Raw genomic sequence first — 13,904 nt, 5'->3', positions numbered from 1 at the left:
ACAGGGCATTACTGTTTAAATCCACTAGATGGCACTAGTTCAGCTAAACAATTAAGTCTACTACAAAACCGACCAATAAGAAAAAAACAATGGATATATAAACAACGGCGGAACGGTACATCGACGTTCTGAAGAAGCGTGCGTCATCACGCGAAACGCGTAAACGTCATACGCCAGCGCCACGCCCACCCCACCAAGGAAACATCCGACCACGTATGGAATGAAGGATACAGATACGGCACATGCAAGCGGCAACCAGGAGAGTACCGGAGACGCAAGAGACAACGATTCCAACCCCTCTCTTCAATCCCTCCTCCCACCTTAATCTTCCGGACCTCCAAAAACTACTCGGTAACCGAAGAAACCCAATCCGGAGACAGAACAGCGGGAGATCAGACACGACTATAACTGTCTGCATCACACAATGACACGGATCTAGAGGTGCCCCGAAGGAAACGAGGTAACGTAGCTCAGTGACACCGAGGCAGGTTGACCGGACATCTATGGGTGAGTAAGGGTGAGCGGATGAAAACACTGACCACCCTCAAAATATACTCTTGAGCATTTAATCGGAGACCCCTGCATTCATTCCTATAAGGATATACTCCCCTCAACTAAGGTGTCCTGGTCCCGGGTGCCACGAGCCCCTCTGCACAGCCGAGCAAGCTAAATAGCTCTATAAGAAGCCATCAATTATATTTTGCTCAGCAAAGAGAAAGGAAGTCCCCCCAGTCTCCACAGACATATAACTCAATTTACTTCTCCACAATACTAGTACTCCATGGTACCCCAAGCCGCTGCATAGTGTCATACCTCCGGATACCACCAATCCGGATTACAAACAAAAATATATATATATTTCTCTATTAACGAGCTCCTACAATTAAACCCACATGAGATATATATATACACTCACCTTTTTTAAGGGACATTTTTTGATCCCTCACTTAAAATAACATTTATCTATTGCGCATACTACTTTCTGGATTCAAAACCAGCAATATTCCTTATCACTCCAAGGTCGGAAGAAGCTTTATGCCTATGATTTAATGCACATAATGTGAATATGTATTTGACCAAAATATTTTGTATAAACTATGCATAAATCAATATACACTGTATAGTGCACATTTATAGGCATATCTGCATACCTAAAGACTAGACTCAAGCAGAGGTGAATAGGATCCTTAGTGATCGATCACCCAAGCTTCAAAATAATCTTATCACTTCAAGATTACTTCCATAGGGTGGACTTGGTAAGGCAGGGATACTGCTCACTAAGCAGTATACCTTTCCTGGTCCATAGGGTCCTGCGATTTTACCTTCACACTATATCTGCTGCAAAGGCAGCTTCTTTAAATTGTTTGTCATTTTATGTTACTTGATATCACCTAATAAAATTAATTTTGCACCAATAAGCAATTAGTGAGCCTAGTTATTGCAACCCTCTAGAGAGGATCTTTATCCCCTCTACCCCCCAACTTCTCTGCAGAATCTTTCTTTGGTTGCCTGTGGTTCCTGGTATATACTACCAATTAATTGTGTTTACTTCCCCATTATAAGAAAAATATTTCCTAGAAACTCTGTGATCTTCCTGTTTCCCTGGATTTTATTCTTTCTTCTGTGCTATTACTGCATAAACTGGAACCAATACTAGGGACTATTACTGCATAAACTGGAACCAATACTAGGGGTTATTACTGTCTAAACTGACACCAATACTAGGGACTATTACTGCATTAACTGGAACCAATACTAGGGGTTATTACTGCGTAAACTGGCACCAATACATTTATTGTCTGTTTCCATGCGTTACTTCAACAAGATGGTCAAAGTGATCTACATTTATTTGTGCCTTTTATATTTCCCTGAAATTCAGCACGGTGCATTTATTTTCACCTTTATGCCAGTTGGAGAAACCTCCCTTGCTATCAGGACAGGAAGTGATGAGACATCTCTCCAACTGATAGACAGCGACAAGAACAAATTCTTATTAGCTTCAGAAAAATGGGAGGAATTTATCAAAACTGGATCAACTGTGGCTGGCAACCAATCGGCTTCTATCTGCAGTTTGTTCAGTTAAGCTATGAAGAGAAAAGATAGATGCTGATTGGTTGCTATGTACATATGCACCAGATTCTGGCTGCTTCAGTTTTGATAACTTCCCATAAATGTTTATATTGCAGTCTATACGTTTATTTCCTGGGAACACATGCTATAAATGCAAATTAGAATGTCAAAATAGTTTTAGTTTTCATCATCTCTAAAATAGACCATTATCCATTGCACTTATAGTGCTCCCGCACACAAACACACTGTTTAAAATAAATATTGCCAATAGTCCCCTACCCTTTCCCTTTCCATGCTCCAGCACTGTTCCTGACCTCCTTGGTCCTGTACCAGTGGTGTACTTCAAGCACAGAAACACTCTAGCTCATTTCCTGGGGGCCCAGACTGTGGTTTACTTGTCCCCTATGGACACATCATCACGCAGGCTAGGCTCATAGTACTCCAGGACTGAGAGACACTCACACATCATTATATGAGCATTGCTTAGTCCTGGAAGAATACTCGTTCCCTGCTACTGCCAGAGGAAGAAGAGGAAATTGCATGACATCACCTGACCAGCTAGATGACTGGAGGAATAAAGGTATGTACATTTTATTTTTCTATTTGCTTGTTATTTTAATAAAAAAACTGGGAGGCCTTCGGGGGTGGAGGAAGGTAGGTGGCAAGGGGTTGCGAAAATTATGGTGTTCTGCTTTATTATATGCTAACTAGCATTTAGGTCATGCTAAAAATATGGGGTTATGGGGTCCTGTTTTACTGCATGCTTACTAGCATTTAAGTCCTGCTAAAATTATATACAATAATAATGACTGAGAGACTTTAACGTACAGTAGTTATAATGGCTGTTTTTTTCTATTTCTTAAAATAATGTTATACTTACCTGCTCTGTGCAATGGAATTGCACAGAGTGGTCCTTTACCTCATTTTCTAGAGTTCCATGCTGGTGCTATATGCTTTTCCTCTCCTCCGCATGCCCCCTCAGCCAGCGGGCTGCTGTGGGGGCACTCGTGTGGGGGCGCACTCCAGAGCCAGGCTGTGTGTGTCCATAGACATACACAGCACAGCCCAGCCATGCTCCCACTCTCTCCTCATAGGATTTGACTCTCAGCAGCAGGAGCCTAGGGTTTCCATTCCTTTCAGAGTCCCTTGTGAGACCAGCAATAGACAGCAGTGCTGCTGCACACGGGACAGCAAAGAGAAAAGAGTCAGGTAAGTGTTTTAGAGGGGGCTGGGAGTGCTGGTATTGGAAGGTTTTTTTTTACCTTGATGCAGAGAATGCAATAAAGTAAAAAACCTTTTGCCTTTAGAACCACTTTAAAGCGGAGTTCCACCCTGGTTATACATTTTTTTACAAAAATACCCCCGGGACAGTCAGGGCTAGCACATTCCACAATGGCTAGCCTCTGATCTGTCCCGGGTTGCACTTACCTTTCAGGAGAAATACTTACCTTGAAATTGTCTTCTCCAGCGCTGCCATCTCAGGTGTGGGCAGCTTGAAGCCAGCACGATCCTCTTCCGCGTCCTCTTCCTCCTTCTTCGGTCCCACGATGCACTGCACCGGCCCCAACGTCACTTCCGGGTCGCGCGCGTCATCCCTCCACAGCTTCTGGGCATGCCCAGAAGCTGTTTAGAAGGGAATGACGCGCGCGCCCCGGAACTGACGTCGGGGCCGGTGCAGGCGCAATGATTCCTGGGAGCGATGACGTTCAGCTCCCAGGAATCATTGCAAAAGCCAGGAAGTGACGAATCGCCGTGGCCGCCGAGGGGAGGAAGAAGGAAGTAAGGGGAGTATATTTTCTCTAAAAGGTAAGTGAAAAAAAAAAAAAATTGCGATTATCCATTTGTTTTACAGGTGACCGGGAGCGAGAAGATGGAGGTAAGTATAAATTTCGGGTGGAACTCCGCTTTAAGCTCTATTCAAGGGACTTTCAGTTCTCCCACAACTTGATGAACTGATGAGATATGGTGGTCTGAAACTAAAGGTCCAAACTACTTACAGTAATCATTTTAGCCACAAAGCTCTCTGGTCCTGTATACTCCGTTGGGTCCTTCACCTTGATCAGTACGATAAAGTACAGGTAGTGCCACATGCAATGCTCTGACATGATGTGCTCCTCGAAGGACACCGTCTTGTTGTCAAACTTGTCTCTCTCCAGAGCTGCAAAAAAGGAGAAATCAAATCATAAAATGAAAATGAAATATCCTTATTAAGGAGATTTCAACAACAGATATCCCATAAGATTTTATGTGTATTTAACCTGTTTTATAAATGTTATTTACCTGTAAATGCCTCACTTGTGTAGAAATCCAAAAGTCCTGAGACTGCTGCTGGGTTTCGCCATCTTGGATGTGATATCAGCAGCCCCAGTAGACTTGGAGATGTCACTCAAGTGACATTCTGTAGTATAAGGCTGGCCATACATTATACAATGTTCTTGTACAATTTCCCTTTAGATTTGCCAAAACCATATAATATGAGGTCAAACCTAAACACATTTGAATTTTATGCAATCAGGCAGGCCCTTGCACTACATAATTGAAGGTAAATCTAAAGCAAATTGAACAAGCAAATTGCATAATGTATGGCCAGCTTAACTGTTCATTCTTCCCCCTGGTAGCTACATAAAGGTTTATATAGGGAGGTGATGAGAAGGGCAGAGGAGCTGGGCCTGCACAGACACTCCTAGCAGAGGAGAGGACTGTGATATAAGGAGGGAGGGAGCTGTGCTAGGGAATGGACTGCTCATGGAGTAGTCATATTATCAGCAAGTTCAGGGGCACATTACAATTGAATAATATATTAATATATGGTTGTGATACGGCAGTGCCACAGAGCCCAGGTTGGCCTGGAATAGCTGGCACCGCCAACCTCTTCGCCAGGGCCTCAAGGATAGTGCGTGGATGGAAGCGGGCCGCCTCTCTCCCGCATCGCATGTTCGTTGGGAACCTGACGCTAAATCATTCGTAAACGGCCTGCTTCTGGGTCAGGGTTTCATGCTTAGCAGAGCAGCTACTTCACTGCGATCTATTGAAAGTCATCCACTGAGCCAAACTTTTGTAAAAAATAAAAAAAATAATTTATGGAAAGGTAAAACTCTGTAAGTAACCATTTCAAATACTTGATTTTCATGTGCTTTTATCTGCAATTTTTAAATGATGACAGAGTCTCTAAACAGAAGCAGCAAGTGACAAATATGTGGAGCTACTGCTATCCAGGGAATACCGCATTTGTTTTACAATCAAACCTCACTCCGTATACTTGAAATCTCTTGGTAAAGCTCACCACACACACTACAATCTGATTTTACAATTCCCTTTAGATCCACCAACAAATATATTGTGCTAGAGCCTGCTTGATTGGATATATTAGGTAGGCCATTTATATTTTATAGTTTGGTAAATATAAAGTAGATTGTACAGAGATTATGGTGAGCCTAATCATTTCACTTATGTCATTTTCTTGAGAGGGGATCTCCCCAAGAGGGACAAGCAGCAGAAAAGACCTAACCCTTTCCCTCTGCACCCAAAGCTATAACATTTTCTTACTAGAGTTCGGCTCTCAGGCATATTGAATGAAATGTACAATGCCTCTGTTCAGGTTATGTACAACACAGTGATGATGCCTGACAAAGTCACGTGACCAGTGACGAAACGCGTAGAGAAGCCAGTGACGTCATCCCCAGATGATCGGGTTACGATCTCAACACCAGGAAGCCGTGGAGCCGGGGAGGCGGCACACGGAGAATCATATTGCGATCTGCTTATTAAAAGTTTATCAAATGTCAGTGCTTTACTTTGGAATACCTTTATGCTAAATAAAATTCTGTCAACATACTACACTATGAGGCACTTTATTTTTCATTGTTATGGAGCAACACGCATTGATGTTCCTGAAAGGAGTCCAAAGGATGATAAAGGAGCTCTAGGTGGATAAATTCCCTGCTTAATTGCTGCACATTATCTGTGTGCTGGAGGTGAGCGGCCATTGCACACAGGGGGTGTTTGCTAATTTTTGCTGAAAGGATTTTGGCACTTTTCCACTAGTTGTATATACCAATTTTGCACATTCACAATCAGCGTTTGAAGAATATATATAAATAAATATATATATATACATTGTTCACCTCTACATGCATTAAATACTTTATTTCAGCCATTGAATTCACTTTTTTTAGATTTATGATGTTTTCATCAATTATGTTTATATATGAATTTATTTTGTATATGAATTAATATTTCAACTGTGATTGTTTTTGCTCACTTTATGCTAGTTTCCACTAGTTGTTCATGATATTGTTCACATTTTGAGTAGCGCACCACTGTTTTTATTTTATTTTGTTGTACGTGGCAAGTTTTATGAGTGCTTGTATTAGTGGTAGCAGCAACTCACATAATCTATAGTTGCTTTTTACCGTCTAGAGCAGCGCACCTGTTTCTTATCTCTTTTATTACAGTGATGATGTCCCTACTACTTTTGCAAGGTAATATCTGGGTTTGCAAAGGTATTTGGGGTACCTAAAGTGGGCATTAACCAATGAATTTACATTAAAGTTTTCTTGCCCAGAGTTAAGCTATAACTTATATTCTAACAGAGACAGACAGTGTGATGATTCACGGAGGTGATTCACAGCGTTGAATGAATATCCAGGCAGACTTTCTATATTTATATATCAATAAATTCCTCTAATCCTAGATAATGATTCATACCTATTACATGTAATCACTTTTGTCCTGGCAATTATGTGCAGCTAAGACGAGGACAGTAGTGACATTGCTACTGCCAGCAAAGCCGACAAGGCGGACCACAGCACTCAGATAATAGCGGAAAAATTCCCAAAATGTCTGGCTAGTTTCCGCAGCTACAGATTGTTTGACCACCATCTAAAAGCTTACCACACATAGTAAAATCCAATTGTATGATCTCCTTTAGATCTACCAACAACTATGTAGTGCAAGGGCCTACCTGACTGGATGCAAATTGAAAGGATAGTTTAGAAAGGTATAATATTACAAAGTTTTTTCTTTTTTGGCAAATCTAAAGTTGATAGTAAAAAAATGGTATTGTTAGATTGCAACATGTAAGGTGGCCCTAAAGGTGCCCATACATAATGCAAGCTTATTTTCAAAAGCCACAAAAATATGGACACATGCATAATTTCCCAATTTCTTAGGCACAATTACAAAAAAAAAAAAAGATTGGATAGAAAATGTCACATAGAGTGTCATATAATTAATACGTTTTAATCTGCTGCAATCTTTAAAGTAGATGTGATCGCTAAAATGTCAAAACATGTTAGTGTATTTTAACCACTTGCCTATTGGGCACTTTCACCCCCTTCCTGCTCTGGCCAATTTACAGCTTTCAGCACTCTCACACTTTGAAAGACAATTGCGCAGTCATGCAACAATGTACCCAAATGAAATAGTTTTTTTTTTTTTTACACAAATAAAGGTTTCTTTTGGTGGCATTTAGTCCCGGTTCACACTTCTGCGATGCAGGAACGCTGGGAATATACAGCCTGTTCCCGCATTGCATCCGCACCCCTGGCAGTTCACACTGCCATATGCGATATGCAGGGGGTGCCAATTAAAAGTTAATGACACCCCCTGTTGAGATCGTATATCGCAGTGCGATCTGAAAGTTTGCACAGAATCGGATCGCACTAGTGTGAACCACCATGCGATCCGATTCTGCTGCGGATAAAAAAAAGGGTCATGTGCGTGTTTAGTGCGATTGCGGTGCAAATTCAGCCATACAAACTGTATACCGCTCCTCTGTCATTTGACGGTGAGTGGGCAGGAAGTTGTTTTTAATATGAAATATTGTTTAAATCTGCAGCTTTCATGGTGACGTTTGTTACAAAGGTGCTTGTTCAGACAAGCCTCCTAATTTTGCTCCTACCATGTGACTTTTCCATATGGGCTTTTGACTGAGACAAGGGATTAGTGGGTACTAGTCTGACCCCATCTGAGCCATCCTGTCAGGAATCTGTCACGGTGAACCGCCAATGCATTCCCCTCCCCACAGCCACATGTATACAAGGGGTGTGTGTGTGTATGTGTACGTGTGTCTGCAGGGCGGAGAATACAGTTCTGACATAAAAGAAGCCAGTAGGAGACTTACAACTGTTTCCAGACACAACACAAAATGGTAATTCTATAGATGGGTCAGAGAATCCCTTTAAAGTTATTTATATTATAGAGAAGCAAAAAATTACTTATTTTAGGGTCTGATTTTCAAGAATTATCTATAGTGGCCAAAAGGGTCGCTTTATAAACACCAAAATGGTTATTTTGCAATTTTTTGGACCTTTAGGGCCCCAACTAGCAGAGTCCCACCATGGGCCGCCCCAGATCAGAGGCTTACCGCAGATAAAGCAAGTTGTTTTCAGAATTTCTTCTTTCTTCTGCTTTTCACTTCTCAGGTCAGCAAAAGTATCAATGATGACACCAAAGATGAGGTTCAGGACGATGATGATGACGATGAAATAGAAGAGGAGGTCATAAACAACTCGTGCAGCAAACAAAGGCTCCTAAAACATAGAATGGTATGGATGTGATTAGAAATGTTTATATATAATATATTCATATATACTGTATAGTTCATAACTGGGTTGTATTTGGTACAATATGTGATATGCAGGTAGTTTCAGGCGCAGGCCCGGGGCTTCTAGGACAAGAGGAGGTAAGAACAGGTCACCTGGGGTGAAAATACTGCCTAAAGTGGCAGTAAAAGTAAATTTTTTCCTAAATCAGAAAAAATTCCCATAACTGCCATACATTTGATTTTTTTATGTTGTAATTTCCTCCTTGGAGCTTCCTTGACCGCACCGTTGTATTCCTATTCTCCCTGTGCCCCCTGCCCTGTGAGAGTCTCTTCAATATGCATGCTCCTGCTCTGTATTACACCTCTATATGCAGCCATTCAAGTATTTATAGGGTCAAGTGTTAGGCTCAGTTTAACCACTTCAGCTTCTGTACCTGTAAACTTCTTATAGAGTCATTTTTACATTTCAAGGCTCTCTTTTGGAAAAATTATTTTTTATGGATTCTCTAGACTGTTTTGACCAGTGTTAGTTTAAATAAAATATAGTTTTGCTGTATATAAAAAGTATACATTTTATTTTATAATTTGTGCCATTTAAAATGACACTAAAATGATGTTTCTAGTAGAAAAACATGGCAAAGTCATTTGTAAATGTAAAACAGTCTTTTATTTTCATATTTTACGCATTTTCTGGTTATGCGACACTGAAAAAAGTAACATTCAAAACTAATGAAAATCAAAACATGTATATTAACGTTAAAAAAAATAACAAATATGTAAAAAAGTGTATAAATAAAAGTGTGGAAATGGGTGAAGAAAGCGTTATTTAGGGCTGATTAGGGTTGAAAGCTACTAGGGGGTTAAATAGAATTGCATTTTATTTAAAAAAACTGTTTTAAAATTTCGCAAACTTATCTTTAATATTAATATGAACAAAACTGTAAATACAATGAAAGAATACATTTTTATGTTGCATTGCTGAGTATCTGCAAGAGTTGTTTTACAAAGGAGAGGCTGCATTTTGACAGTTTGTAATTGTTGGGGGGGGGGGGGGGAGCGGCAGCAAGTGGGAGGAGTTCGACATAACATATTTGTTTTTAAGGACTTACAGTGCATAACCCTTGAAATTTTCCACATTTTGTCATTTTACAACCAAAAATGTAAACGTATTTTATGTGATGGACCAACACAAAGTGGCACATAATTGTGGAGTAGAAGGTAAACTTTAAATGGTTTTCAACGTTTTTTACAAATAAATATGTGAAAAGTGTGGCATGCATTTATATTCAGCCCCCTGGGTCAATACTTTGTAGAACCCCCTTTAGCTGCAATTACACCTACAAATCTTTTTGGGTATGTCTCTACCAGCTTTGCACATCTAGAGAGTGAAATTTTTGCCCATTTTTTAAGCTCTGTCAAGCTCTGTCAAATTGGATGGAGAGCGTCTGTGAACAGCAATTTTCAAGTCTTGCCACAGATTCTCAATTGGATTTAGGTCTGGACTTTAACTGGGCGATTCTAACACATGAATATGCTTTAATCTAAATCATTCCATCGTAGCTCTGGCTGAATGTTTAGGGTCATTGTCTTACTGGAAGGTAAACTTCTGCCCCAGTCTCAAGTCTTTTTCAGACTAACAGGTTTTCTTCTAATATAACCCTGTATTTGGCTCTATCCATCTTCCCATCAACTCTGACAAGCTACCCTGTCCTTGCTAAAGAAAATCATCCCCACAACATGATGCTGCCACCACCATGCTGCGCAGTTGGGATGGTGTGTTCAGGGTGATGTGCAGTGTTAGTTTTCTGCCACACATAGTGTTTTGCTTTGAGGCCAAAAAGTTCAATTTTGGTCTCATCTGACTAGAGCACCTTCTTGAACTTGTTTGCCTTGTCCCCCACATGGCTTCTCACAACCTTCAAACGGGACATCTTATGGCTTTCTTTCAACAATGGCTTTCATGTCACTCTTCCATAAAGGCCAGATTTGTGGAGTGCATGACTAATATTTGTCCTGTGGAGAGATTCTCCCACCTGAGCTGTGGATCTCTGCAGCTCCTCCACAGTTACCATGGGCCTCTTGGCTGCTTCTCTGATTAATGCTCTCCTTCCCCGGCCTGTCAGTTTAGGTGGACGGTCATGTCTTGGTAGGTTTGCAGTTGTGCCATACTCTCTATTTTCGGATGATGGATTGAACAGTGCTCCATGAGATTTTCAAAGTTTGGGATATTTTTTTATAACCTAACCCTGCTTTAAACTTCTCCAGAACTTTATCCCTGACCTGGCTGACCAAACCTCTGAGGGCTTCACAGAACAGCTGTATTTATACTGAGATTCAATTACACACAGGTGGACTCTATTTACTAACTGGGTGACTTCTGAAAGCAATCGGTTCCACTAGATTTTAGTTAGGGGTATCAGAGTAAAGCGTGCTGAATTCAAATGCACGCCACACTTTTCAGATATTTATATGTAAAAAAATTTAAAAAGCATTTAATATTTTCTTTACACTTCACAACTATGTGCCACTTTGTGTTGGTCTATCACATAAAATCCCAATAAAATACATTTACGTTTTTGGTTCTAAAATGACAAAATGTGGAAAATTGAAAGGGGTATGAATACTTTTTCAAGGCTCTGCACATCTTATGCTCTAAAATCCTCAAATGGTTAAGGGTTAAAGCCCAACTTTACGCACAACAAAAAGTGTGTTTTTTTATAAAGTTAAAGAAGGGTTAAAACTGTCAGATTTTTAATGCTCTCTGTGACTTCATTAAAGAGGATTCTTCTTCTTCTTGGTCCAGGGACATCAGGACAAGAAATTAAAGGAACCTTACAGAGTCTCTAAACTTGAATTTTTTACTAAAAAATACTGGAGATGTTTTTGTCACACACATGACAGATATTCCATCACTTCCTAGTCCCTTTGGAACTTTCCCTCCCCGGTGTCATGTGATTCATTGGTGTTACAAGGTCTCAGGTGTGAATGGGTAGCAGGTGTGTTAAATTTGGTGTTATCACTCTCACTCTCTCATATTGGTCACTGGAAGTTCAACATGGCACCTAATGGCAAAGAACTCTCCGAGGATCTGAAAAAAAGAATTGTTGCTCTACATAAAGATGGCCTAGGCCAGTAATGGTGAACCTTGGCACCCCAGATGTTTTGGGACTACATTTCCCATGATGCTCCTGTACTCTGCAGTGTAGTTGAGCATCATGGGAAAAAAAGTTCCAAAACATCTGGGGTGCCAAGGTTTGCCATCACTAGCCTAGGCTATAGGAAGATTGCCAAGACCCGGAAACTGAGCTGCAGCACGGTGGCCAAGACCATACAGCGGTTTAACAGGACAGGTTCCACTCAGAACAGGCCTCGCCATGGTCGACCAAAGAAGTTGAGTGCACATGCTCAGTGTCATATCCAAAGGTTGTCCTTGGAAAATAGACATTTGAGTGCTGCCAGCATTGCTGCAGAGGTTGAAGGGGTGGGGGGGTCAGCCTGTCAGTGCTCAGACCATACACCGCACACTGCATCAAATTTGTCTGCATGGCTGTCATCCCAGAAGGAAGCCTCTTCTAAAGATTATGCAAAAGAAAGCCCACAAACAGTTTGCTGAAGACAAGCTGACTAAGGACATGGATTACTGGAACCATGTCCTGTGGTCTGATGAGACCAAGATAAACTTATTTGGTTCAGATGGTGTCAAGCGTGTGTGGCAGGAACCAGGTGAGGAGTACAAAGACAAGTGTGTCTTGCCTTCAGTCAAGCATGGTGGTGAGAGTGTCATGGTCTGGGGCTGCATGAGTGCTGCCGCCACTGGGGAGCTACAGTTCATTGAGGAAACCATGAATGCCAACATGTACTGTGACATACTGAAGCAGAGCATGATCCCCTCCCTTCAGAGATAGGGCCGCAGGGCAGTATTCCAACATGATAATGGCCCCAAAGACACCTACAAGACGACCACTGCCTTGCTAAAGAAGCTGAGGGTAAAGGTGATGGACTGGCCAAGCATGTCTCCAGACTTAAACCCTATTGAGCATCTGAAGGTCTCTAACATCTACCAGCTCTGTGATGTCGTCATGGAGGTGTGGAAGAGGACTCCAGTGGCAACCTGTGAAGCTCTGGTTAACCCCATACCCAAGAGGGTCAAGGCAGTGCTGGAAAATAATGGTGACCACACAAAATATTGACACTTTGGGCCCAATTTAGACATTTTCACTTAGGGGTGTACTCACTTATGTTGCCAACAGTTTAGACATTAATGGCTGTGTGTTAAGTTATTTTGGGGGGACAGCAAATTTACACTGTTATACAAGCTGTACACTCACTACTTTACAAAGTGCCATTTCTTCAGTGTTGTCACAGGAAAAGATATAATAAAATATTTACAAAAATGTGAGGAGTGTATTCACTTTTGTTGGATACTGTAACTATATCCAAAAAAAAAAGTATCACAGCAGTCTTTATTTTTCATAGTTTTATTACCTCCTTATCTGGCCATGAAATCTGTTGTTTTTCACCTTCTATTAATAAACCAAGCTGTCCAGAAAATATGGCTTAAAGGGTTAAAGTGTCACTAAACCCACATCGTAAAAAACTATCAATAAATGGTGTATTAATTAATGGTGTTAATACTCACTCAGTCACTATGAGATTCCCTTTTTGTATCCTGTAAAAAACCTGGTTGATCCTGCTGTTCTCTATCTATCCTTATTTTTCATGTTCCCATTCCAGCTAGGGATTTTTTAGAGCAATGCTGGCAGCTATGCACATGCTCAGTTTTCAGTGAGTTTCTATGCTGATGCATGTGGGTGTATACATACATTTTCTCCCTCCTCCTCCATACCCACTAACCAGCTAAACACAATGGGGTGGGATATTACATGTAAATAATGGAGGCTTCATCTCCCTCATATTCTAAGACACAGGCTGTGACTGGCCTGGTCATACTTTGTATGACAATTTAAAACAGTTTATTGATGTTAATTATTTATTTTTACTCTGTATTCTAAAGGCTGTTTTTTTTATTTTGAAAATATGAGGGCTCCCTCCTTGCCTGTGCTGAGTTTTAGATCTCTATTGCTGCTGTGCCCATTATGAGGGGTTCCCACTAGCCATGTGCTGAGTTTCTGAGTCTGTATTCCTACTGTGCCCATTAGGAGGGGTTCCCACCTCCCTGTACTAAGTTTCTGGGTCTGTTTTCATGCTGTGCCCATTATGAAGGGTTCCCACTATTCCTGTGCTGAGTTCCCAGGTCTGTACACCTGCTGTGCTCATTATGAGGGTT

The 13,904-nt window shown here is 41.0% G+C and overlaps 1 protein-coding gene across 1 annotated transcript in view; it reads right to left on the bottom strand.

Annotated features, from left to right (window-relative positions):
• Positions 1–13,904, bottom strand: part of ITPR2 (inositol 1,4,5-trisphosphate receptor type 2) — a 611,059-nt gene that overhangs the window by 49,180 nt on the left and 547,975 nt on the right. Inside the window, exons 54-55 of the mRNA XM_082252924.1 lie at positions 8,438–8,603; positions 4,068–4,228 (exon numbers count right to left, since the gene is read on the bottom strand). Coding sequence (XP_082109050.1) covers positions 4,068–4,228; positions 8,438–8,603 — 327 coding nt within the window. The remainder of the gene's footprint in view (positions 1–4,067; positions 4,229–8,437; positions 8,604–13,904) is intronic.

Source organism: Pelophylax lessonae, assembly GCF_965119305.1.
Source record: "Pelophylax lessonae genome assembly, chromosome: 4".
Taxonomy (NCBI): Eukaryota; Metazoa; Chordata; class Amphibia; order Anura; family Ranidae; genus Pelophylax; species Pelophylax lessonae.
This window is presented reverse-complemented; position numbering and strand designations above follow the sequence as displayed.